Below are 27,836 nucleotides of genomic sequence, written 5' to 3'. Positions count from 1 at the left end.
TAACTATTTTTAAGGAGAAGGGCAGTCACCAGAAGGTCAGTTTTTGGTGTATGACAGAACTAACAACAAAAAATGCCACTGACTGACATATCTTATGTTATTCCTACAGAATTTGACTCCAGTGATATAAAAACACCACGGTGCCCACCAGGAAAGGCAGCATTGCAATATTCCCAGCTCCCACACTATTCCTGTTTAACATGAGCATATCATGATCAACAACTGTGATGTCTAATGACTCACTCTCTATTTTACATGATGATCCACGCCAATATTAATTATGATAGGCAATCAGCAATGCCCACATACATCTCCCCTCTCTTCAAACCACTCTGACAATCCCCTCCAGTGCCTGCATCCACAAGCCTTTGTTCCCCTGCAGATCTCCCTTAACAGCCCAATAATCTTTCCTCATCCTCTATAGAGTTCCAAAACTCCCAGACACCATCTGGCCACATTGAGTTGTATGTCTACTTAAAGTCCAATTGACATGCAAACTAAATGCAAACTACAAACAGAATTTAACAGCACATCACCAGTTTTAAGACACAATCCGTCAAACATTTCAGAGGACTATGAGGAAAATATATCCTGCACTTGCAAATCATTGGGCATAATGTCTGACATCCAGTAAACCCTTTCACAGCCTATAGACATTCACCTACTACAAAATCCACTGGAAAATATCCTTAAGAGCAAAGAACACAATGTGTCTGTGTGAAAAAGAAATCCAGGTATTGAATTATACAAGAATATAAGCTGAAAGGACAAACAGAGAATTTGAGTCCTATGACCTGGGGATTTTTAACTACTGACACTTAATCCCAAATGCTCAGGGTCCACCCCTTCCCACAAACAAAGCAGGCTCATTTTGGAGCAGTCATTTCAATAGCTCTGATTTGCTCAGGTCTGGAGCCTGGCAGAGGAGAATGAACTGACTGCTCCAAAAATTGTGTAAGGTAACAGAAATGTCACTCATCCACTAAAACTAACACCAAAAATTAACTTTGAGAACTTGGAGGATAAAGAGCTTAAACAAGCAACAAGAGTCCATAAATAATGAGCTTTTCATTCTTCATCTATCATCAACTATAGGAATAACTTTACTCCTAAATAATTGCTAAAATGTTACCAAACCAAATCTTTTTTGGAACACTTTTTCCTTCCCTTCCCTTCCTCCCCTCTCTGGGTGCACAGATGTGGAACTGATGGCTTCCCACCTGCTCCCTTCCTAAGGGAAATAGAAGAGATGGCTTTTTGGGGAGCTCCAAGTTCCAAATCCAACCTGTGTCATTTTATTCCAGTTGTTTTGGATAGCTGGGTTCAGTGCATGACCTTTCAACTGGACATTTTGCATTTATTCCTTGCTCTCCTATTTTATTTGGTGGGTCAGCATTTCCATCTGGAAGAGAATTTTCTCACATAGCTAAAATTTTAAACAACTTTATGATTATTTTTCCTTTCAATCCATGCCATGGAAATAACAATTAAAGATTAAGAGTCCCAAACCCAGTGGTGAGTGACTGAGTATTCCCAGAGGGAACAGCCACTTGGATTTGGACTGATGGCAGTGGGTGTCTTGGACATGAGACACAAGTGCAGCTGGCAGTGGAAGGCCTGACCCTCCTATCACTCACGTGTCCCCCATCATTTCCCCCTCCCTGAGGCTGGGAAGGAAGGCAAGCCCAGCTCCCAGAGGGCTGCAGGCACTCCTTTTTCCCAGCAGGATCCCAGTACATACTGTTGGTGAGCAGGTGGTTCTGCTGGAGAGGGCTGAGCGGGTGTGCACTCCCAAGGCTGGACTGCCCCGACAGCGTGGGGTGCCCGATGCTGTGCTGGGATCCCGTCGTGATGGGAGACTGCAGCTTGTCTTTGTCCCACGAGGATTCACTCCCACCTGCAAAACAGGGCACAACAAACCATGAGTGGCATGTACCTTTCTTCAGAGATATTTTGCTTGGTTAGCAATGAGCCAACACTCCTTACGACAGCTGAGCACCTGGCACAGGCACAGCACCTGGAACCTGCACCTGAATTTTTCAAAAAACAAACTAAGAAATAAGTATCGGGCAAAAAAATATTTTAGGCACTTTCACATCACCTACTTTCAAAATATTGGTTTGTGGAAACAGGAAAAGCTAAATGTCTGAGGACGAAATCATCAGTCATGTTTAAATGAATTATCAGAACGGGAATATCTCCTGCTATCACAGGACATGAGGCCACCAGTCCCTGCCAGACACTCACCTGAGTCCACCCCTGTGCTCACCAGGTCTCTGCACTGTCAATCCTGGAGGCACTTGGCCATTCCCTCCCTCCAGTGTCACCATGTTCCAGCTGGAATTCAGCCCTGGAGAGTTTATTACAGTTTATCCTTGAGCTTGGTTAGCTTGGAGCTTCAGGAGCTGCCCCTCCACTGCTGGGCCTGACCCTGGGGATGCCCCAGGTGAAACCCTTCCCTTTGTGGGTTAAACGAGCTGGGCACAGGCTGTGCTGGGAAATCATCAATATTCAGCAATTTCAACTCAGGAGTCCAGCTATCTATTATGCATAGTAATTACTGTCTACAACAAGCACAAAGTCTAGGAAACAGCACTTGGTGTCTCGAATCTCTGTCTGGTCTTCTGCAGCAATTTTACAGGCTGCAGTTTTTTCAGTATTACACACTTGAATACCAAATTCCTTTTAAACAGCAGGTTAAGTAGACCATGTTACTGAATTCCAAAATACATCTGGTCCACAAAACACACACTTAAAAAGAGTTAAGACTGAACATTTCTAAAGTTACAAAGTATTTTAAGATCCCTCCCCTCTCAGGTACACCCCACACTGTCACTTAGATAAAGGATTGTTAGAAAAACATGTAACTGCAGTATTGATTTTGTTTAGAATTTATTAACAAAGATCTCAATTAGAATAAGTAAATAGATTACTGGAGTGCAGCAGATAGAGGCAGCAAGCAAAAAACCATTTTAATTGAATATGAAAGTAACAGAGAAATTCCATTCTTTATGACAACACTTGGCTAATAAACATGATTAATACTGCTAAATGCAAAAGTTTGAAAGATCAGTGATTGAGAAAAAAGGAAAACACTCCATCATTTTAGCACTATGTCCAAGTATGAATTACCTTCCTATAAAAGAGTTGTAATTTGTAAAATGATGAGTAATACACTGACAAAGAAAGATACACTAAATTATGCCATGTGATATAATGTAGCATGGCGTAGTACAGTAATTAGAACTACTGCAGTTGAGGCTGTGTCAGCATCTTTGCTATTTAATATACTGGATATCAGCTCTTTCAAATAACATTTGACTGCTGTTTAGTGTGGAAGTTGTTCACTTTGACTATTGTGACTCTGGGGTGCTGTTATTTGCTGTGTTTCAGAAGTTAAATGTGTGATTTGGGAAGGACTTTCGGAGGAAACGTTGAGCATTTGATTTTAACAAGTGAGTTTTAATTTTCTCCATATGCTTTTTCAACAAATTTCACATTTACACTTTATTCTTCCTCAAAAAACACACATACTTTTCCATTATTTTTTGCTTAGGAACACACTTTGTAGCTGTAATTTCACGTATCAGGGCACTGGCCACAAAAATTGGGCTGAAGGCAGTTTGCTGGGATTTCTGAATGCAAATAAAAAACTGAATCTTCATCTGAAAGTTTCCCTCTCTCCCTGTTCCTCTGCCCTGGGTAGTTCCAGCCCTAGGCACAGACGGTCTAAACTCAGCTCACAGAGTTAATTCTGGAAGTTTCTCTTGCCCTTCAGAGCCTCGTGGCCCTGAGGCTGCAGTAGCAGAGCCCCCCCCAGCTCTCTGAGCCCAGCTCTACAACCACGGCACGTTCTGGAGGAAAATCCCATTATTCCCAATTTCCAGATGAGAACTGCACTGTCAAGAAAAGCAACTTGCTTAAGGAAACCCAGGAAATCTGCAGTGGAAGGGGAAACTGAATTTAAATTATGTCACACAGTCCAAATCACTGGACCAGTTCTCCTTACAGATGGGGACAACAATAACTTTTCCCCTCTGCAAATTCCACTTGTAAATCTGCTCCAGTATTCAGTGCCAGCAATACAAGAATAAATTGCAATACACTTATCTCTCCAGACCATTCCTGTATTCTTATGTTCCCTATCACTTCTCCTTAGAGAAAGAAAAAAATACAGCTGAGTGTAGAATGTATAATAAAAGTGATATTAAATGAAATGCATCCTTAGCCTGCAGTGTCCCACAGATAACAGCTCCATCTGGACTGCATTTCCTACGTAGCAGGAAGCCTCTTAAAAATGAAATAATAATTAGAACAGTTCTTACCTAGAACTGCTCAGGTGTGAAATGTTCTAGAAGGGCAGTGGGGTCAGCTCCAGGTGGGAAAGCTGAGGGGCAGAATTGGGAAGCTCCTGTTACAGCAGTGAGGAAACAGAACTGGCAACGAGTCAGGGCTCTGGTCCTACCCCTGTGCCCACAGACACCTTTGATCCATCCTAGCCACAGCCCCTCTGCACAGCTAAAAAAGAACCATTTAAAAAGAAAATTGGCATTCTTCCCTGGAGTATCTATGCCCATAGGGTAAGAACAAGATTACATACAAATTTACAGCAAGCCTGAAGCAGATTCACAGCAAAAACCAAGTATGTGACAAGCAAACCTGTGCTGGCACACTCAGTCCTTTAATTGCCATGCAGTGTTAAAAAAAGGTATTTATTTTTGAGCACACAATTTTCTTATTTGGTACCACACTTGTCAGCATGTTTGATCAGCAAATACGTAGCTGACATGCAACACATCAATGTGTATTTTCAAATTCTTTGTTGCCATAACAATTAGAAGTGAATACATCCATAAAAACTGAATCCTTCCTAAAGCTTCAAATTTATGTTTAACCACAATTTTTCAGATTTCCGTTCATGGCCATTTTTTGTCCAAACAGGTGCCATCCATAAGGCAAAAATATCACGTTTTGATTTTTATTTTTTTTTAATTTTCAATTATGTATTTTATATGATGAGCTTACAGCCCATACAGAGACATATTTTAAGTAATTTCTTTTAGGTATATAAAACATAAATGGAAAAATTTATGGAAAAATAAAGGTACATTCCTAAGAAAAATGAAACAACAGGAAACAGCAATGGGACCTAACCTCTTTTACATGAAGGGAAATCAAACTTTTTATTTATTTTATAAGAGAAAGAATATTTCATTTTAAAATATGAGTAACCTGATACATGAGTGTCATAGGAATATTATTAGAGCACCCAGAAGCTATTTGTCAAAATGCCAATACATCATTTCTACACTTGACCAAAAGCTTTATGTTTGACACTCTCACCCACTACCCACATGACCTTCCCTGCAACAGAGAAAACTGAAGGACACAAAGGTGATTTTTCCTTATCTTGTTTGCATTCTGGTCGATCTTGTCCCAGAACAGGCTGTTCTCAGCACTGGGAAAGGCAAAGACAGAAAGGAGCTGCAGCCCCAGAGCTCCTGATGCTCGGCAGGTGCAGCCCCAGAGCTCGTGGGCTCCTGACCCCAGCCTGAGAAAGGGGAAAGCAGAGAAGTCTGGGCTGGCTCCCCCAGGCAGCCGAGAGCAGCAGAGCTGTGCTGCAGGCTCTGCTGGCAGAGGGGCAGCTGAAAGCACAGCGGGGTTAAAGAAAGGCCTGAGTGTCTGCCCTGTCCAGGGCACACAGACAGATGGACCCTGGGTGGATTTGGGCAGGTATTCACTGAGTAATAAATGAAATCTGCTCTTCACCAGTCTAAACAGGTTATTTGAGAGAAGTTATTTAGCAGTGCATGAATTACACTAATGTTCAACTAAGCAGAAGCAGGAGTCAGGTGAATTTAGGAGTTAAATCACAGGCACTGTGAACAAGCAGGGAAAGTCAGCCCAAGCAATACATTCCCCTTGCTGTCAGTGACAGACCCCCACAGCCCCACTGAAGGTGATTTATCATCACAAAGTGTCTCTGTTTAAGTTTAGTTTTATTTATTTGAAGGAAATTTAAGCAATAAGCTCAGCTTCAGTTTTTCTGAAAATGCTGCTACTGACTCATTATTAACTTCAGGAATTTTTTAAGGCAACTCTTAAAGCCAAAACTTTTCTAGCAATAAGCCTCTCTGTGCATTTCCACTCTTCAGAACAAAACCCCAATCGTGTGTTGGAGGTTTTTTGGTGAAGACATATCTGTAGTGATTAAATCAGTGCCTTGGTTTTGGGTATTGAAAGATCTCCAGAAAGTAATCACAGTTCAATTCGGTGACAGTTTCTTTTCATTTGGTTTCAAATTCATTTTATCAGCCTTAAATCTGTCTGGTTGAGCTAAATGAAATCCTCTCTGTCAGAGCTACCTTCAAATTCCACAACCACACTGTTTCAATCCATGTCCATCGTTTTACTTTTCCTTGTGATACATTCCTGAAAAATTGAACTCCAATTGTAAAAAGCAATACCATCTTCACTGGCCAATTTTATTCTCAAATTATTTTTAAACACATTTTTCATCCTGTTGGGAATATTAAGCACAACAACAGCTGTGAAGAAAAAAGTATCCAGCGCACTGCTATTTCATCACTGGTAATTCCAAAGTATTTCTCACCTCTAACTTCTTGTGAGCATCCAGCACATGCAGGGCCTTTGAAAATTTTGGATTATCCAGAACCCCTACTCCCAAAACAACACAGCAGTGCTTTTTGCCAGCACTCCCAACCCCTGTGTTTCCAGACTATTTTACCAATATCCCAACCTCACCCTGATATTGGGAAAAATGCTCACTTTTTTGGCCTACACAGAATATCTTCTGCAAAAAGATTTCAGCCCACTGTCAACGTTTTCATGGTATCAACAGTGGAGTATCCCAGGAAGACAAAATTAGGTCAAAAACTGAGACTCTCACTGCAGGAAGGTCAGGGAGAGACCACCCAGGTCTAATTTCTGGTCAAGTGTCATCTTCCTGTCAAAAAACCATAAAACTGCTCTGGGTCAGGATTTAGACCCATTTAACCCCAAATTCTGTCCCTTGTATTGGCAGTAGATAATGTTATTTACAGAGGCCACGCAAGTGTGGGCATTTTCTGTGGTCCCTTATTACTCCCAAATGAAATTCTCAACTCTAAAAATGGGAAGAAGATTTTTAATCAGTCCCCAAAATCATTACAACCATCTGGAAATCTAAATGGCAGATCTAAAATGCATTTAAAGCTTTAATTCATGGATTTATCTGGCTGTGTGTATTGGGCTGTATCAACTTTTGGAGTGTACCCTACAAGAAAGCCATGAAAGTGTGTAGGGTAAGATATTAAAACTCAAGAAATCCAGTGATGGCTTTACTGGGCTACTTCCAAAAACTTATCAAGTGGTTCAGCAGATGTAATTACTGCTTAGCCCTGCCAAGGCTTTGAAATGTGCCCATTAATTCAGCAATTCCCAATCTGTCCATCAGTCAGTCATACTTAAAAAATATGTCTGTCAGGACTTAGGTGAAGTAATCTGCTGATAATTACACAATAAGAAGGCATCTGAAATCTGAATATCATTTCTAAACTTTTTGAAAAGTCTTGATGACAGCAAAATCAAAATTTATTTCACAGCAAACAGGACGTTAAAGGTAACTAGGAATATGTCAGAATATTTGATGCCAAATTAATTAAGAACAATTAAATTCAGGAAGATACTTTCTGAGACGATAAAAGCAGGGTTGCAATATTTATCTAGGAACCTAACCATCCCTCCCAAACCATCAGCTGCTCCCTTTGAAGTGAACAAAGAAACAAGGAGGTGGGAAATGAGATGTGCTCCGAGGTTCCCACGTGCTGATGGATGAGGCTGTGCTGAAGCTCAGCCCCAGCCAAGTCTCCTCAGTGCCAGGTACCTTGGCAGGTGTGACTGTCCCTCCCTGGCCTTTCCAGCCAAAACAAGGTCTCACCATTACAGCCAGGTGCTGCTGTCCAAGGCTCTGAACAGCAGCAAACCTGTTCTCTCTCTCACACCAGACAGAGCCATTCATCCCTGCAAACTGGATCCACAAAAACGCTCCTAAAATACAACCAAGTGTTTCCTGCTGCTTTCTGAGAGCAGTGCAGATGAACAAACTGGCTGCATCAGCTAAACTTCAGTATCACCTTCAGAACCTCCAGCTGAACTCCAAAACAACAAACACTCCTCAGTGGTTCAACTTCCACAACCACAGCACCCTGTACAAGTTACATTTAACAAGATGGCACGTCAGATTGACAGAAATTTCGACATGAACTCTGGTAACAATTGTCACTAAAATGCACTGGGGTACCCACAAGCACCTCTCAGAGTCAGATACCTGGGCCTGCACTGTGCTATCCACCTGGTTATCTGAAGGTGTGCTTTGGGAGGGTTAACTGGGCATTTGTTGTCCTCCTCTGACAGCTCCTAGTTCTTGTACTGGATTAAGGTATAAAACTCTCTTCAGTTTCTTCTATAGAACATGAAGTACATTTATTGCTAACATTTTTAGTAACAACTGTGTGACAACTGTTTTATTTTTCTATACAAAGATAAGAATGATGTACTCAAACACAGCATCTATTCTGGTTAAGGACCATCAACAAAAAAACTGTTTTCTACTGCAGGACTACAGCCTGCCTTCAGAAACACTTTCATTTCACAGAGAGAAAGAAGGTCAAAATTCTGGTCTGTCATGTTTTTATTACTGTTGATGATGCACAAGCCAGAAATAAAACAGCTTAACTTTCAGATCTTGAATACAGTTTGCAGGGCTGCCTGCCAGAAAGGATAAAACATACTTCCCTCTGAACTCCACTACTGCAGCCAGCAGCAAGCAGGGAACCAGGATTTGTATTCTAGAGATGATAATCACCCATACCCTCACCCCCCACAATTTACAATTTTCTGCCTTTTTAAAAATTACTTCATATTTCCCCATATTTAACAACTTACTGAAAGAACCACTGAGATAAAATATTGTGTATTTTTACCATGACTAACTCAGCAGATAGTTTAGTTTGATTCTGAGAGGCTTTCAGAAAATCTTGACGTCCAGGGCAGACAGGTAACTACAAAATCAGGCCATTTGAGCTTCAACAATTCATCATTTACTATTTCTTTGAAATCATTATTAAGAACAGTCCAAGTTACAGATGGCAATCTGCTGAGTTAATCTGCAGTGACATAAATGGATCATGTATTTATAATCTTTCCAAGATCTCCTAATACTAAGAGAACTCTATATATTGCAAAGTATGGCTTGAAAGAATGAAATAACTTCTGTGGACTAAATATACACCAGGACAGTTTTCCAAACTTCCAGCACCTGCACAAAACCCACTGGAGATGCTACCAGAGAAGGAGAGGCTGCTGAGGGCTGCCCAACACTCTTGTATAAAGATGAAGGTCTCTAGTGAGATTTAGTGCCACAGTCCTGGTTTCCACAAAGGATCAGTGGCTGCAGCCCCACCAAGCTGTGTCAGGATGGGACCTCAGCCCAGGTACAAATTCATTTCACTTCTCACATCTGACAGTTGATCCCTTGCACTGAACACTCCTGACTTCCAAAAAATTGAGAGTGCTGCCAAAACCAGGAGAGCCCATGAGTAAACCCAATTCACAGAAAAGGTCAGCAGGGGCATCTACTGTGTTTCACTTATTGCCAGCCTGAAAATAACACAAACCCCCCTGGAACTGCATTAGGAGCCAAGTTTGTACTTCCTTTCACAACCACTTCCACTTCTGCTCACAGAATTATCTGAACTGGTTCCTACCACAGCACTTGGATCCATCTCACACGTTCAATCCATCTTTGCTTTTCAGAACATTTTCCTCATTCTGCAAGCTTAGCCACTGGGCATTCCCAGCACCTCTAGAATAATTCTCCTCCAGGAATACCAGTGGGAGTTTAGCATTACCTTCTCTAAGGAGCAGGATCCAACCCCTAGAACTGACCAACAATGCCAGATAAACCATTCCTAAACTTGTTATTCTGAAAAGGATACTCTATATCTTCAAGCCAGAATTTCTTTCTGAGCTATACAAAGCAATTAATAAAAACTACCATCAGAAAAAACACAATTAAAATGTTGATCTTAATACTAGATAAAGTGAAACTATTTCTTTAGAAGAGAAAGTGAGAGGCTTCTGCAACAAAACAGATTAACTCAGTGCCAAGCTGAACTTAACTAAGCTTGAGGTTTTGGACAGGATTCATTTCTGCTTGTGGTATAAGTATGCACCACCTTGATTATCATTTAAAAAAATATTGACAGCTTGCCTTCTCATACCAATGCCTGGTAACAAATTCCAAATGTTTTGTCACATTTCTTGTGAGCAATGCCATCTGCCAGAGGTGGCATTTCATGGCTGTTTACCCTGACTCCCTCCAAGAATTCATCTGCCACTATCTAATGCTGCCTGAATAAAGGGGATTAAGACTCTGATGCAACAGAGACTATTGATAATTTGGTATAATTGGGAAGAAATGAAGATAAATGAGGTTGAGGATGGAGAGGCAATTAGTTGAGCTGCCTGTACAGCTGTGTTCTCGGCCTGGCTCCCCTGGCCTTTTCTTTGGTGAGGTATGTGCAAATTAAACATAATGACAAATCCACTCTTCCCAAAGCTCTTTACTTTGTGAAGCCTGAAGATCTGTTTTTCACTTCTGAGATTCTGTGTGAAAAGAAAAGGGACAGAGGATGATGTGCCCTGCAGAGGGGTTTGAAGAGAGCCATTTGTCCCAGCACACCTGTGGCTCAGTACCTGCGGCTCCAGCTCAGCATTCCCAGGGCCCAAAGCCCAGGCTTTGGCCAAAAGGTGAAGGATTTTGTTCCCTCAGTGCCACAGACAGCTTTGGTCATTCCACAGCTCCAGATGGCTCTGCTGCAAATATCCTTTATCCATGGCATTGCTCAAGCAACATGCCCTAACCATGATCCCCCCTAAAGCCAAGCCCCACAGTTTGCAGCTGAACCTCTACTTTATAAATTATGCCAGCTTTTAAAAATACTGGTCAAAAAAATCTTTGAAACTTCTAAAATACACATTTTACTATACAAAACATCTTGAAAGTGGTAAGAATTTTGAGTCCTAATACAAAGGCAGCTACCCAGATAAAAGCCTAATCTCTAAGCTATGTTTTTCAGGTGAGGCCAAGCAATCAAGCCTGAATATCTTGAAAGATATTTAAATCTCAAGTGAACATGGTCAGACTACAAACCTCCAAATTAGAGGTTTGCAGTCTGCAAATCTGCAGTCTGATTTGCAGTTCTCATTTCAAATATACTGAGATCCATTCATCCATATACATGCAGAAATGCCCCCATATGGGGTTTAACAGAAATGTAAAATAACATACATTTGCCACAAAAATGTCACTACATGTTTCACATAAAACTCTGATAGTTTTTCATAAATGTCAAATAATGCAAGATCCCCTTTAGAAAGAAATCCAATATTTGCAGAGGCAGCTCTGCCTTACAGACACGTTTGCCCAAGTACCCAGCACATGTTAATTTTCTGATTTCATGTACAGGTGATTCTCTGTGAATTAGGTCTGAGATGAAAGACTTTATAAAACTGCACTTCTTTCCTGCATCCATACAGTCATCAGGTATTTAAAAAATTATTTTATGGATTACTCAAAAATGCTCCTTAGATAAAGACAAAAGCCCAGTTTCAATGCACAGAGGAGATTTTAGCATATGTAGCCAAATGCTACATATCTTAAAAGAATAATATTCAATAGATTTATTTTGTAATGAATTTTCAACATAGCTCCTTTTTATTATACAATACAAAGAGAACAAAAATTTAGATTTTGTAAATTCTCAAAGCTAAAATCTCTTGGGATCACCTCTTTTCAAACTCACAGAACTACAAAATATAGTGGTTTTTTGCACATGAAAAACCTCACTTAACCTCCACACTGTGCTCTTCCCCACTACCTGGAGGTCAACCAACATTTCCATTTTACTCTATCTAATGTACTTTTCATTTTTGATTAGATTTCTGCAAAAGCCAAAAAAAAAAAACCAAAAAAAACCCCCAAACCCTCTCTTTTTATGAGACAAACATGCCAGGAGGAAAAAAATATATATATACTTAGGTTTATTTAAATTGACCTTGTTTTGTCTTAGTGAGGCTGAAAATTTGGCTGAGGTTAAAGTGTTCCTATAAGGAAAATGGGAAAGGGAAGGGGAAAGAGAAGAAACCCATGAAAATTTGACACTGGCATGAACAGGACAAAAAACTGACAACAAAATATTCTGGTTTCCATATTCATTTTGCTTTGTTTTCCCACTTCCACACTAAGACAATGCTCCAACTCCCTCTTCTCTCCCTGTTTCACACAGCCCTTCCTCACAGCTGGGTGCTCATTGTCTCTACATCCAAATGCTGCCCTCAAATCATGAAAAGTGACAGACTCACAGTGACTGGAAGGCATTAGGGGAAGCTGATTCTAGGAAAATACTCTGTATTTTTATAGAATACCTTCTCACTGCTCTTCAAATGCCTCTGTGATTAACAATGGGGCTAAATATGAGTTCTGCTCTGCCTCTTCTCAGTTCTGAAAATCAGAGTCTCCCAGTCTGAGGCATCAAATCAGACAACACCAAGTTGGACTCGATGACCTTCAAGGTCTTTCTCAACATTGATGGCTTTTTGATTCTACAAGTCTAAGAGAAAATATGCAATAAACAACAGCTTTTGGACTGCTGGAGTTTCTTCTTGATTTCTTTGTCCCCTGCTTTTAAGTGATTGCTCATTTTCCCATTTTGTAACGGTACCTGCACCAATATTAAATAATATTTATAAGCTAAACCAAGAACTTCATTACAAAGGCAACTGCAATTTCTCAAACACAATGCCAGAACAGAAAAAGAACTAACTGAAGAAGCATTTCTGCAATTTGCAGATGATTACATTTTGAAGGTGAGATGTTGCATAACTGCTAAGCCATTTGTTAAGTTGACTTGAGCTGTAATTTGTGGTGTTTGCCCAGAAGAGCCAGCACACAGCCGTAACTGATGATCAGGGATAATGGCCACGGATTTCAGCCCATTTCCAGAGCTCCCTGCTCTATGCTGGGAACAACAATACCAAAAGGTTCCTCTCTCCAGCACTGCTGGTGTCAAGGTTAATGAGCTAAAACTTGTTAAATTGATATTACCAAACTAATGACTTTTTTATAGGATACTGCATGGATTTTGACACACAGGCTAATGTGGAATATTGCTGGTCTTAATTAAATTAGAAGTTATTGCATGTATACAATTAAGATAACTAAAAATGGGGGAGCTGGGACCACATTGTCACATACCTCATGTGCTTCAAATAATGTAGAAATACAGAATCCCAAGGTTGCAGGAACCTTAAAGCTCATCCAGTGCCACCCCTGCCACGGCAGGGACACCTTCCACTGTCCCAGGTTGTTCCCAGCCCCATCCAACCTGGCCTTGGGCACTGCCAGTGATTGGGAGTTCACAACCTCTCTGGGCAACTTCAAACTTTTAAATATGAAATTATTTAATACTAACATTATTTTAAAATATTTTTATATCACCCATACCAAGCGTTAAAAAACAGGAAAAATAAATGCCTGGAGTCTCCATTCAAAATAGATGAACAACCAACAGGAAAAAAAAAATTAATGAATCATATTAAAAAGCAAGGAGCTTATGAAAAATAAATTACATTCGTAGATGATTAAATTTTGAAGGTGAGATGTTACATAACTGCACCAACCATTTATTTCAGTGCTGTAACTGCATCTAATAAATAAAGTACTTCTTTTAAATCCAAACTGAAGATACACTGCTACCCTGATGATTGGGATTTTCCATTTCCAGAGTACAGGGGCAAGGTTTGGGCTGTAATTATTTGAGGCAGAAAGAAGAGCTGTTAGTTACCTGGAGAGAAAATCAGTATCAGCTGTGAGCAATAGGACAATGCAAATATTTCTTCTACAGACAGAATCACTGAGTATAAATTCAGAGAGGCTCATTAGAGATTACCCTCCCAAATATAAGATACCTGCAAGTTTCATGCAAATTCCCTTTTGTTTCAGTAGTATTTTTGTATTAAAGTTCAATCTCCCACTGACACAGAAATGCTATTTAACATACAGGATATACCCTTGGTGTTTAAAAAGTGAAATTGAAGATCTTACTTGTACTATCTGTTCTTCTCTAAATGACTTTTCTGCCTGGATCTTAGACTTTACAGAGAAAGGGAATAAAGTTGGACTCAGCTTCCAAAAAATATCTACTTTGTCAAAATCCAGAGAAATAGAAGGGGTGCTGCAAATGAGGGGGAATATTTCTCAAGGATGAAATGCCAAAATCCTCCTCACATCAATTTCTTAGAGACAGTCAATCAACAAACAGAACTTGCAAGACTCTTCTTCCTACTGCCTTCCCAACTTCCATCTGAAATATGAGAAAATGAATCCCATTTTAACTAATATTATAAGCTGTATAGGAAAAGGGGGAAAAAGCAGCCTCTGATGGCCCATGAGATCACTAATTGAATGTCCAGCTCTTACACAGTTTCACTAGTCCTGAAGTTTCATTTCACTGTCTCCATCCTTCAAACCTGAGCATCTTCTTAAAAAGAAGAATCCATTCTACCTTTCATATTGCACAAATGTAGAGCAGCAACAACCCCCCTCAATTTTCAATGTTTTAAATATCAATGCCTGTCTGATCTTAAAGGGAAGCTCAACATTTATGTCTTGTCTTGGTGATAAAGTTCATGAATATATAATGAGAGTGGAACAACTCTGCTACTGATTAAATGTCAAAAAAGGTTTTATTGTCAAATATATTGTAAATACAGAAGATATACAACAAAGAGCATTAATTGCAGATGGCTGTGTACAGCTTAAAAAATGCACGGCATCGAGACAGGAAATGCTGATTTTCAGTTTCAGCTATCAATTTTAATTTACCTTCAGAATGTTCCTCCAGTCAACATGCACAGAGAGAATGAACCATAAAATGGCCAAACTCAACTGAACTAAATTCCCATTCAAGGGCAGATGTTAGTCTATATCCTAGGCATACACAGCAGAATTATCCAGAATTCTGGATCTTTATTAGAATTTGTCTAAACTTTTGTGCAGATTTATGAGAGATACAACGTGAAAATCTGCTGAGGGCAGAGGAAAGGCTGGAATAGCTATTCTCAGCTCAGAATGGGGTTTAACTGCCTGAGTAAATTTAAAAAATAAAAAATATCTATTCTGTAGGAGACTGCAGGTAAACACAGGTCAGCAGGATGCTGCTGCCAGGACGTGCCAGGAGAATGAGCTGCACACATTTCCAGGAGATCAGCGCCTGTACAATGGGAGGAATTCTCTGTCTCCATCCCTGCCACACTCCTGCCTGGAGCATGGCCTTGACCCAGCACTGCCCTGGGCAGGGAGCAGGAGGATCTGAATCACCTGGAGAGGGGCCAGGGCAGCACAGGGAGAGCTGAGCAGGGATGAGGAAATCTTCAGTGTGAGCCCTGCAGAACTGCAGGCTGCTCACTGGAGGGAAGGGACAACAGGCAGGAGCTCACTAATTGTCTGCACTAGATAAAGAACATGTTCAGTCATAAAGAGGAATAAATTGTTCTCTGCACCCACAGTGAACAGGACACGTTGCAGCAAGGAACTTTTAAAAAGTAAGATTTAGGGAAACATTAGGAGAAATGGCCATGATCAGAAAGCCCATGGAGTTTCTAAAATTAAGGTGGGCGACTGTCAGTCAGACATGAGGCTGGCAGAGGAGGAGTATGGTCAGGAGATGAGTCTGCAGGTGCTGGGTTTGATGATCCTGAGCACCACAAAGTGCAGCAGGAGACCAGAGGCAGAGCCATCCTGCAGGGTGGAACTGTCCTGAGCCCACCCTTCCACCTGAGCCAGGTGTCACCACAGCCTGCAGGGACAGCCTGCAGTGCCCACCCCCAGCAGCAGCACTGCCCTGCACTGTGGAACCTTCCTCTACACACAACTGGCCAATAAATGCAGATTAGTCAGGTACCAGGTAGCATAACATTGGCTGGATTTCCAAAACAATGGAGTACTTGAAACTTGTATTTAAAATCCAAGTGTTTTTCCTTTAGATTATGGACAAATTAGCAGCTTCAATTATACGGTGCCAATAACATTTTCTTCTCCTTGACTAAATGGACCAGGTTTTAATACTCTTCAGTGATCTTATTAATTTAAATTAACCTTCTAAAAAATTAAGAGTAAGAATTTCATTTGAGGAAAAGATGTCACAGCCGTGGAAATTAAAGCCTCTGGTGGATAAAGGTAAATTTACTCTTGGTCTGAGACAACATTGCTGGTCTTTCCTAATTGTAACTATAATGATCTGATAAACTGCTGCTCTTGTATACAGTCAAGGGTTGGGTTTTTTTAAAAGGAGCTAAAAACACAGACTACCCACCTGTATCTATTTTTAATTTGGTAATGACTGTACTTGCTAAAATTCTACCAAAATGTCACTCACAGCTTTGGATTCCAGCTTTTTTTAAACAGAATATGGAGCAGAAAGCATAACCTATTATGCAAAACTGTCAGATGCTTACTGTAAAATCACAGAAATAAATGCATAATCCTGAATTTCTCACAGATAAAAACTTCATTAAAGGAAAATAAAACTTGAATCTAAGTGCTGAAGAGAGCCAAGGTATTCTATAAAAAGTAGGAGGGCTCTGATCTATGTGTGTCCTGCTTACCCACACAGCCCCTGCTCCACAACTAAGGGATGCCTTGTACTCTGTGGGTGCAAGGAGAGGCAGAATTACTGGAGACCAGGGTGACTTCTGTCTCATCAAATTCACAGATCAGCCAGACATTTCAACAGCACCAACTGTTGCAAGGAAAACTGCTACCAAATCTCAGCTGCAGAAATGTCAGCTCAGGGCACGCCGCACAAATCTAGTGCTGAATCCTTAACTACAAACCCACGGCCTGAAAATTCTGGGGGGATTAATGCTACTCCTTTAAGTGAGAAAATATTGCAAATAATCACACCACAAACATTTCTTGCCTCAAACGTAAATTGACTGTATGTTAGAGGACTTTTTTTTAAAAATCTGATTAAAATTGTCATTCATGAGACTCCTGCTGTTGGCAGCTGTGTCACTATCAGTGACATCCTTTGGGGGACTCTCAGCATGGGGCCCACATCAAAGGTAATGTGCCAGTTTTCATCCTAACTTATATGTGCCTTAACAAGAACAGGAATGTTCCAGACTTCACAATGTAATTAAAATATTGAAAAATATTCTATTGTTAAGATATCATGAATGTGAGACTGAAGTGGACTCACTACTGCTAACAAAGGGAACGATCACTAATACTTGCTTTTACTGGAATTCTTTACAGGATTCCTCACATCCTTACACCCTGCAATGGGGAATTAAACCAAAGAGTTTGAACACATTACTTTGTGCAAAATGATCAGCAGATGAGACTTTGTGGAAACAAGAATAAATACAAGGACCTGGGGGAAGGAAAAACAAAAACCAAAGTATCTGGCATGTGGTATTTTCCTATCCTTGGAAATCCTGCAAATCCCTGAGCCCTCCTGGCACCCCGCACTGCCAGAGCTCTGCTGCTCACCCATGGATGCTGCCTGCTCCTGGCTCTGCTTTTGCTTTTTCCAAGGATGTTCCACCATAAAATTCGAGCTGCATTTCCCAAGGGTAGAGCTGGATCATGCCCTTCCCCTCCTTTCTGACCCAGGCAGGAGGGCAGAGGTCTCTCTGGGACAACCCTCTCCACACCCTGTCCTTCAGCAGCCACAGGACCCTGCTAACACACCTCAGCTGCAATGGTTTTCCTTTTGAAGTGTGGGGCATCCAATCTGCCTTGCTCTTCGTAAAATTTTATACAGAAAGTCCTAAATTTGGTGTGTTTCTGATCACTATCACTCCCCACAGTGCTGTGGAGCCCCTGTGCCTTGCAGATGAACACGAGACCTTGTCTGAATGGGGACACTTTAGAGCCACCTGCTTCCCTTCAGCACATTGGTAGGGGCACAGATTTCAGCTACTACCAACAAAAATGAGAATTAGAACCAAGGAAAAAGTGTAACCTTGGCTGTGGAGGGGCCAAAATGGTTTATGACATCAAGACCTAGTAAAGACACTAATACTCTGAAGGGACTCTGTGAGCTCAGCCCTCACTCACATCCTCTGTGCCCACTCCTAATCACTTCATTTATGACTGGAAAAGTGTTTTAACAGACAAAATTAATTATTTTGAATAATCCTTCTGCAATATGATATGCATTTTAATTGTATGCATTAATTAAAGTTCTCTACCTTTTGGTGCATTCATTCAAAGATTGTACCAGTGATAAAGCAACAACTATAAGAAGATTGTTTACTAAAATTAAAAATACAGCTGAAGGGTTAATATACTCTTGAGAGACAGTTAAAGTAATGCTAAAATGTTTTCATTTGAGTTTTTACTAGACATTATTTTTCCACTCTTTAAAATCAATCTCTTTGTTCCAGGAACACATTTCCTGTCAATAAAATGAAAAATGATATAGATTTAGGAGGATAGTGGTCTCAGCGTAGCATCTCTCATATTATTATTCCAGTATCATCTGTTACAAAGTAAGACCAATTCCCACATCTAATTACAAACAGGATTTCAGAGTCATTAAACAAAATACATTTCCATTAGTGCTGCTGTAAGAAGATAGGGGAAAAAATGAAGATTAGTTCATGCTGCACCTCTGTTTTTCAAGCTTTGAAGATTTAGACCTCTGCACTCTGAGACTATAAATTTGTAAAGGATCTGAAAGGTGACAGACATGTGAAAGCTCTCAATTCTCCTCCATTTAGCCACAGCATTTACATTTTGTCATTAGTTTATCTTTTGCTGCACTTAGTTCTGCTAGCAGATATGGCAAGAATCTGGAGAGGTGTTTATGAGCACGCCGTGGGCACCCAGGGGTATTTGGTTTGGGTTAGGCAGGGCTTTCTAATAGATATGAATCTTTAATAGATATGAATCTATAGAAAAGTTAGAAATCATTGTAAGGAATCCTGTCTTCATTTAAAAAAAAAAAAAAAAGGAACAACAGTATTCTGTATTTCCTCAGTATTCTGAGGAAAAAAGGAACAACAGTTCTTTGACTTCAAATAAGATAACAACCAAAACATACCAAGGAAACAGATTGTGTGAGGTGCTCACCTGCTGAAATAGAAACTTACAGATATTCTCCATTTGTAAACACTTAGAACTATCTATAATCTAATTGTCATAAGTCCATTTAAAAGATGCCCTTGGGAATTACCCACTCAAAAAGCATTCACACAGCCCAGAGTTTCACGAGTTAATATCAACTTTTCTAAAAAGAACCCAATAAAGAATGAAACCTAAATTTGCTTGATCTTTAAAGCAGTTTACATTAGCTCAGGATGTTATAAACGCAGTTAATTTCATCATGTGTAAGATAAGCATCAAAAACCTGAAAGAGAATTCCTCTCACAGAAAAAGATGCCTCAGTTACAGAGAAGAGGAGAGAATTTAATTTTCAAAACTCTTCTGGACTTGTATGTCCTTTATTAGTCTTAAAACTAAAGCCAGAGCTACTTTACATTTCTCAGCTGGGTGTCAGTCAATCCAAATATGTAAATATTAGATGATGTGTCAACAATTGTGACACAATCGTTATCTACATTTACTAGAAAGTATTTATGTTCAAATTGAAATGAAAATAACTTTAAAAATACAGTTAAATTATTCACATGTATTCAATAGGTAACTGCCTAAGAATGTATCTAAAATGGGACCTTAAAGTAAGTTTGCAGATAAAAAATTCATTTTTGCACTCCATTAAAACTGAGCTCCACTAAAGCCTTTTGAAATTCTTGGTACCAAACCCTGCCCACTGCTGGGGTAACACAGCACAAAATATCCACCGACATTCACTCTCCAAAAAACCACAATTTGCCAAATAAAGAGATATCTGCATCTTATTTCCAAGCTTCCCACATGGAGACTGGGTTCTTGGGATGACTGAGGGGGCCCTTGGAGGTATCCCATGAGGGAGGAACAGGAGAGAAAACTCCCCAGTGCAAACAAGGCACAACGGACCCAGACAAACAGCATTTCCCTTCCTGGCTCATGCCTGAGGAGTTGGGTCTTAAAAACACAGCAGCACATCCACCCCTTCCTGCAGGGTTATCAGAGCCTGGCCCCAGGCAGGCATCACTGGCACCATCCACAGGGAATTCTCTGCTCCTGTCCCTCCCCAGTCATGGATCTTTCCTGACAAGCAGCACCAGGGAAAGCTTTTTAAAGCCCCCATCTCATGAGAATGTTTGAGTTCCTTCGCTCCACTTTCACTGAAAAAGCTTCAACCAACTTCACCATCATTTCCACAGGGGTTCAACGAAATTCCATGAAAGCACAACTCCAAGGCTCAGCATGGAGGCACATCCTGAAATCCACCAAGTGTCACCACACCCTGAATCTCCTTCGGGTGCGATGTGTCTGAGTGAAACCCCCCTGTGCAGATCCTGTCCCCACAACTGGGACAAGCATCCCCTCTGTGCCTCCTCACCTTCCCACCTCCATCCTCACCATCCCCAGCACTTGTACTACCCACTAAAATAGCAGAGAGATCTCAGTTTTTAGGATAAAATGTTTTAATGTGTCTGCTCGGGCTGGAGTCGAGTCTGGTTTTTGGATGAGACAGCACAAAAACCAAAACATGTAAATTCTCTCTTGCTTCAAGACTGCACATATCCCTCCTGGCCAAAGGACAATTTAGCCAAATTTGTAAATATTTCAGAAAATCATAACTCCCTGCTCGAGTAACACAAAAATACTTGCCTTAACAACAGGAAAAATTACTTCATGAAATCTACATGGTACTCAAGGATTAAAAAAAAACCTGTTCTCTGGTCCTGTCATTTTTTACATTCTTACAATAAAATAACAGCCTTGGCATCCTGCTTTTTAGAGAAAAGACCTACCTCTTTTGACTTTTCAAGCACTTGAAAATTTTAAAAGAGAAAAACTAAAAAATGCTGACCGTGTAATAGCTGGGTATTCATGGTGGGTGGAGAACATGAAAGGTTACAATATGGATCTGTGCCTACGCGTTTCTTTTCAACTTGAGCAGCATCCTCCTGCTTCTGCTAACTCGGCAATCATACAGCTGACAGATTTCTGGGTTTTCTAAATAATGCATGGGATTTTCTTTTAACATGTCAGTGCAAAAGTATCAATTCTGCCCCTGTGTCGTTTGTGATGCTGATTTTCCTTGACAGCATTCCATTAAACCAATGAGTTTTTTCCCTCCTGATGGTTCCTTAAATATTCCTCCGAGTGATGTATTTGTGGTTTTTTAAACAGATTGTGAAGGATGTTTGCATTTGTGAGAAAACTGCATGGCAGGTACTGAAGGGAAAGAAGGATAAAAAGATAACACTTTTTTTTTTCTATGAGAGAGCTTTTTCTCTGATCCTCATATGCCAAAAGCTCGGGTGTTTTTCCTTTCTTTTCTGCCTAACTTAGCTCCTTGTCTGGAAATTAGGCAACAAGCCTCTACATACAGAATAACATTTTGACTTCCTAAGGAAATACCACTGAAACACTTAGTACTGTTTGATATCTCTCCTGGGAAAGCAAAACACATTTCTTAAATCATGCATGCTAACTCCAAAAGCCACCAGAAGGAAATACCTGCTTTATTCTTTGCTCTGAGGCTCTGCACACCCAGCTCCTGTCACGACTGCCATGCACTGATCCTTCCTGGCTCAGGCAGCTCGAGGGACATCAGGTGACATCCCCCAGTCTCTATTTCACAACCTGACCTATCTCACACTTGCACACATCACCTGCTGCCATGCCATTAAAAAGAAAAGCTCAGATTTCAGCTCAGTTCCCAATGCCCCTAAGCAATGACGTGCTGATTTCCAGAACACGCTTCACCACGATGAAGGAGCTCATCTTCCTCAACACCTCTGTGCAACCAGAGAGCTTTTGTTTATTTATTCATTCCTGCAGAACAACACATCTGGCTGTGTGGCTGGGCTGGGAGTGAGCGGGACTCAGCTCCAGCTGCTCCCTCCAGCCCTTCCTCACTTCCCAAGAGGAGCAGAAAGGCCACGAGCACTCCTGGCAACCCTCAGGTGCCACCAGGAAAAAGTGTCCTCTCCAAGGACTCACCTGGAGGAGCCAAAGGAGGAACAGACCACAAAAGACTTATGGTCACTGGGAATTTGAGATTCCAGAGGGAATTCTCCCATATCCAGGCACTTCTGTCCCAAACTACCTGGTTCTCCAAGTTCAGCCTTCCTGCCCGGATCGCAGCCGGAGATGGAGAGGGACACTGAGCCCCAAGGAAGAGCCAGCCCAGGTCAGCTGGACTGTGGGGCCAGAGAGGCTCCAGTGCCAGATTAAAGAGGAGATTTTCAACTGCCAGAGAAGTTTTGCTTCAACACTTCATATGATGAGTAGGAAGGTGCAAAAAAATCTCTTTCTCTGCTGCAGAGAGAGTGGAAGGAGGACATCAATGTTCAAATGTATAACAGCATTCTTCACAGCACTGTGAACTAAAGCATTGCTTCAATTAAAAAAAAAAAAAATAACTTCAAATTAAACTTTTTGGGGAATTTTTCCCCCTATATTTTCAGTATTAACTCTTGCAGCATTTCGTTTTAGTGAGTTATTTAGAATATCCCAGTACCAAACTCCACCAGTACTGAGATTATGGTAACATCATGAAAAGGAGGTAGGTAGAACCTGATGGCAAAAAACCACCAGCTGGATTAGAAGCAGGGAAAGAAGTGGCACATTTACCCTCCTGTCCCTCAGACACATTTGTAAGGTTCAATTCCACACCTGCAATTTGCTAGAGAACAATATAATAGCTGAGGAATTAGTCACTGACCGTGTTAAACTGAGTTAAGAGTTCAGATTTCAAACTGACAGGAACAAATTCTGGCCTGACAGAGAATTCTTAAAAGTTTCCATCACCATAATGATGCACAGAGGAAGAAACTGCAGAAGTGACAGGCCAGGCATCAGTAAGAAGCAAACCCAAAATTATTTCATACTTCACCAGATACAGATGGGGATTGAGATGAATATGCCAAGACATCCTCAACCCTTTTTTTTATTATACTAATGGCCTGTATATAATGACACTCTTGCAAAAAAATCTGGCAATAAAGCTTCAGGACTTAATACTGCTCCATTAGATTTTTAATTTAAAATAAACAACAGCAAAAAGAGAGGATTCCACTCATCTATCAGACTGTGGGATGAGCAGGAAGGCACATTTCCAAAAGTGAAATATTTAGTGGCATTGTAGGAAGTCAATGTGCAACACTGAGGTAAAAACCCGACTTAATTGTTTTAAGTAAAACTGCAACCCTTTGAGTCTTTGTTACTGTAAAAAGGAAAAAAAAAATCAAAGGAAGCAAAAGGTCCTCGGTCTGTACAACCATATTTCTGATTTGACAGCTGCAATTATAATCATTCAGACATCTATTTCCCACAAACTCTCCACAGCCATAACCTTTAGTGATTAATTATAAAGTTCCAGGAGCAATAGTACACAGACTAATTTCCTAAAACAATAAAACACAGAATTTCTCATTTGGAGCTAAATGAAACACGAACAGGTTGTTATTCATGCTGAAATCTAGATGCAGAGTCATGTTGCAGCCATTACAGAAGCTATTAAACACAACCTCAAATCAAAGAAACTGTAGGTCTCTCTCCTAAAATAAAATGGTTTTTTTTCACTTATGAGGCTTCTGACTCCTTTGCTCTGTTCCTTTCTACCTCTTCTTAGTAAAAAAAAAAAAATCAAAATTCAATTTTCTTCCTCGTTTCACATCCCCATTTTATTTTTAACAGTCATATAACCTGAAAGTCTAGAGCACAGCAAACAGTTGGGGAAGGTTTCATGCACACAGAATGATCCTGGTGTTCCCTTCACAGCAGATCAAAGTTACAACCTGTCTATTAACTTCTAAACAAAATTCCCACTCTCTTCATGCCACGCCCAGGAGGTTTCTGTAGTGAGTGGTTGATAATTGCTCAGTTATTTTGTTTGGTAAAATGTACCTTTTTCACTCTATTCATTTTTGGTTTTCCATGTTGACACTTCCTGCTCAATGTAAATCTTTGTAATGTGACCCAGCAAGAAAGGAGGAATCCACTCATTACAAAAATCATCCCAAAACTAAGTTGCACATATTGAAAAGAGTGGAAATTGTGATTTTTAATAGGATTAATACCAGTTCTTTCTGATAAGGACCTATTGCTCTGCAAGCAACACTGGCAGTGAAGCCAGAAAATTTGCTCTTGGTAATTTTACTACACCAGGCAATGAAAAAGGGAAAGAAGTGAGAAAAGATCTGTATGGAACTGCCACCACACTCTTATTCTTGGGTCCCACTCTAACTCAAGTCAGGGGGAATTTTTCCAAATATTTAAATTGGCATTGTGTAGAACTCATTGAATTGCTAAACCACAGAGAACTCCCTTGTAAGGTGCACACCCTTGATGCACTGTCCACAGGCTGGTGTGACAGTCCCTAAAAATCTTCTTGTTCCATGTGGTACCTAAACCAATCCCATTAATGCAGACTCTCCCCACATGAGGTACACAAATTGTGCCCTACCAAGTAACACACAAAACTATGAGCATTCAAATTCAACTTTTGTACAGCAGCTTTTAAAACCCCCAGACCAACCCTACATCTTTTCTGTCTGGAGTTTGCTTACTTTTCTGTAGTAATTCCATCTTCAGTCCTTTTTCTTAGCATTCAGTGAACTTTCAGAATTCATTCTGAACTTTATACAAACTATTTTAGTTACAACCAGTAAATGGGATTTTTCAGTGCTTTTTTTTCTGAGTTCAATGTGCACTAATTGATTAGGGTCTGAGAGATGAATAAGAAATACACATCCTACAGAACAGGAAGCTGGGGAAAGGTTTAATGCTCGGGTTAGAAGCCAGATTTCTTCAAATACAGATGAGAACACAAAATTAGCAAAAGGCAACACCGCTTTTGGAAAGACTGCTTTGTGCATAATTTGTGATGAATTCAAAGTTATTCCTTTAGAAAATGAGTCTAAGACCTCCCAGCTGCTGCTTTATTGGTCTAATAAATTCCCATTTTGCTGGGAGGATGCACATGCAGCAGGCAGGCTCTGCCTCGGGAGCCCGGGAATGCTGAAGGGAGAGGGGGATGCCAGGGGCATCACTCTGAGCCTCCCCTCCTCAGCATCACTCTGAGCCTCCCCTCCTCAGCATCACTCTGAGCCTCTCCTCCTCAGCATCACTCTGAGCCTCTCCTCCTCAGCATCACTCTGAGCCTCCCCTCCTCAGCATCACTGAGCCTCTCCTCCTCACATCACTCTGAGCCTCTCCTCCTCAGCATCACTCTGAGCCTCCCCTCCTCAGCATCACTGAGCCTCTCCTCCTCAGCATCACTGAGCCTCTCCTCCTCAGCATCACTGAGCCTCTCCTCCTCAGCATCACTCTGAGCCTCTCCTCCTCAGCATCACTCTGAGCCTCTCCTCCTCAGCATCACTCTGAGCCTCCCCTCCTCAGCATCACTGAGCCTCTCCTCCTCAGCATCACTGAGCCTCTCCTCCTCAGCATCACTGAGCCTCTCCTCCTCAGCATCACTCTGAGCCTCTCCTCCTCAGCATCACTCTGAGCCTCTCCTCCTCAGCATCACTCTGAGCCTCTCCTCCTCAGCATCACTCTGAGCCTCTCCTCCTCAGCATCACTCTGAGCCTCCCCTCCTCAGCATCACTCTGAGCCTCCCCTCCTCAGCATCACTGAGCCTCTCCTCCTCAGCATCACTGAGCCTCCCCTCCTCAGCATCACTCTGAGCCTCTCCTCCTCAGCATCACTGAGCCTCTCCTCAGCATCACTCTGAGCCTCTCCTCAGCATCACTCTGAGCCTCTCCTCCTCAGCATCACTCTGAGCCTCTCCTCTTCAGCATCACTCTGAGCCTCTCCTCCTCAGCATCACTCTGAGCCTCCCCTCCTCAGCATCACTGAGCCTCCCCTCCTCAGCATCACTGAGCCTCTCCTCCTCAGCATCACTGAGCCTCTCCTCCTCAGCATCACTCTGAGCCTCTCCTCCTCAGCATCACTCTGAGCCTCCCCTCCTCAGCATCACTCTGAGCCTCCCCTCCTCAGCATCACTCTGAGCCTCTCCTCTTCAGCTGGCCATGGAAACCAACAAAATCTGTTCCCCAGCTGGCAGAGGTGCAGGATGCAGTGAGAAGTGAGGCCAAGGGAAACTGCCCTCATTGTGACAGGTACAGAGACACAATGGCTCTGTCTCGCTGCAGGTTCCCTACACTGACCAAGTAAAGATCTCTTCTATTCACCTGGAAGGACATCAGAATAAATCAAGATTTCCTCTCCAAAAGATCTGTTTTGACTTCCCCTTTGAACCCTGTTCTTGGGGAGTTGAGTTCAAACCTACATTAATGTTTATGTAGCACATGGTGTTCCCTGCCAGGGCCTCCAGCCACAGCCAAGGATTATCACAAACCCCCAGCTCAGCTGGGCTCTGCAAGTACCCATCCAAGGAAAGAACAAAATGCAGAAAAGCCCTAAGTTGGTGATGGAGCATTCCCTGCCTCACCTGTCTCCTGTGGAGCTCAGCAGCTCCCACAGCCTGGCCTTTTGGAAACCTTCCATCATTTACTGGAAAACCCCAGACAGAGTCAGTGCCAACGGAGAAATCTTTTGTTACTCCAGATGAATTCAGGGGGCACTTTAAAAGGTCTGTGTCCAAGCCCAATGGTGATGATCCTTCACCAGTACTTTTCAAACAATTAGTGAAGGGAGCTCTCAGGGGGAAAACTGGAGGAATATGGAGGAGTGAGAGCACTAATTTTGATTTAGCACTGGGGGGGCAAAGCTTACAAAATACAAGAGCCCAAGAATTGGAGACCCAGGTGCTGAGAGCTCCAGGGCAGCTCAGGGGCACAGCATCCCTTACCTGCATTAGAATTGAGCTCTTCATTCTCTGACTCGGTTCCATTCTGACTCCCACTCCCATGCAGGCTGTTCATGGCCATAAGTTTCATCTTCTGCAGCTTCATAGCTTCTGCCATGGCAGCTGCTGTCAGACCTGGAAAATTTAAATAAACACCATGCAGTGTCAGATTGTACAGTGTGGCACTGCAGGTATGAACAGAACATTCCTTTTCAGTAAGAAAAAATCACATCAATTCAATGGCCATTCCTAGTCCAGTACAGCAGTGCTACCCCTGAACACCATCTTTGTTTTAAAGTCAAGCCACTTCAATACACCATTCTAAGAATTTTAAAAAAAATCTTTCATGTTTATTTTTCTTTTTAACATGTAGAGCACAAAGAAATATTTATTTAATGGTATCCCTTTTGATTATACTTTTAAATATAATTTCCCGTCACTTTGATCACCTTGTCACTTTGATCACTTTCTGCTTGACTTATTTAGCTGCAACAAAATTTCCACATGCAGAGTAAGACACAGTGTTCCTTAATTTCAACAGTTCAAAGCAAATTAACATGTAACAGTACAGCATTCATTGTTCTATTAAGCATCCAAATATTTTTTGTGCTTTTGCGAATTTGCTGGTTTGGAGTAATATTATTGTAACATGAAAACATTACATTGGAAATGTGTAGAAAAGCACAATTTGGATAATTACAGAATCAATCCCACTTTTAAGAGACCATTAAGACCAGCAGAAATTCCCAGACTTAAGGGGGGTATTGGAAGAGGATTTTCAAATTACTAAAACACAATTAATTTCCAGTAGTAAAAGAGAGTAAACAGAGT

The 27,836-nt window shown here is 41.2% G+C and overlaps 1 protein-coding gene across 2 annotated transcripts in view; it reads right to left on the bottom strand.

Annotated features, from left to right (window-relative positions):
• The window catches only part of DACH2 (dachshund family transcription factor 2), a 240,894-nt gene that overhangs the window by 58,032 nt on the left and 155,026 nt on the right, over nucleotides 1-27,836 (bottom strand). For both annotated transcript variants that reach the window (XM_009090572.4, XM_030229066.2), the window contains exons 3-4: nucleotides 27,009-27,140; nucleotides 1,742-1,897 (exon numbers count right to left, since the gene is read on the bottom strand). In XM_009090572.4, coding sequence (XP_009088820.3) covers nucleotides 1,742-1,897; nucleotides 27,009-27,140 — 288 coding nt within the window. The remainder of the gene's footprint in view (nucleotides 1-1,741; nucleotides 1,898-27,008; nucleotides 27,141-27,836) is intronic.

This window comes from Serinus canaria, chromosome 4A (assembly GCF_022539315.1).
Source record: "Serinus canaria isolate serCan28SL12 chromosome 4A, serCan2020, whole genome shotgun sequence".
In the NCBI taxonomy this organism is placed as follows: Eukaryota; Metazoa; Chordata; class Aves; order Passeriformes; family Fringillidae; genus Serinus; species Serinus canaria.
The sequence above is the reverse complement of the archived record's forward strand: the minus strand, read 5'-3'. Positions and strand labels throughout refer to the sequence as shown.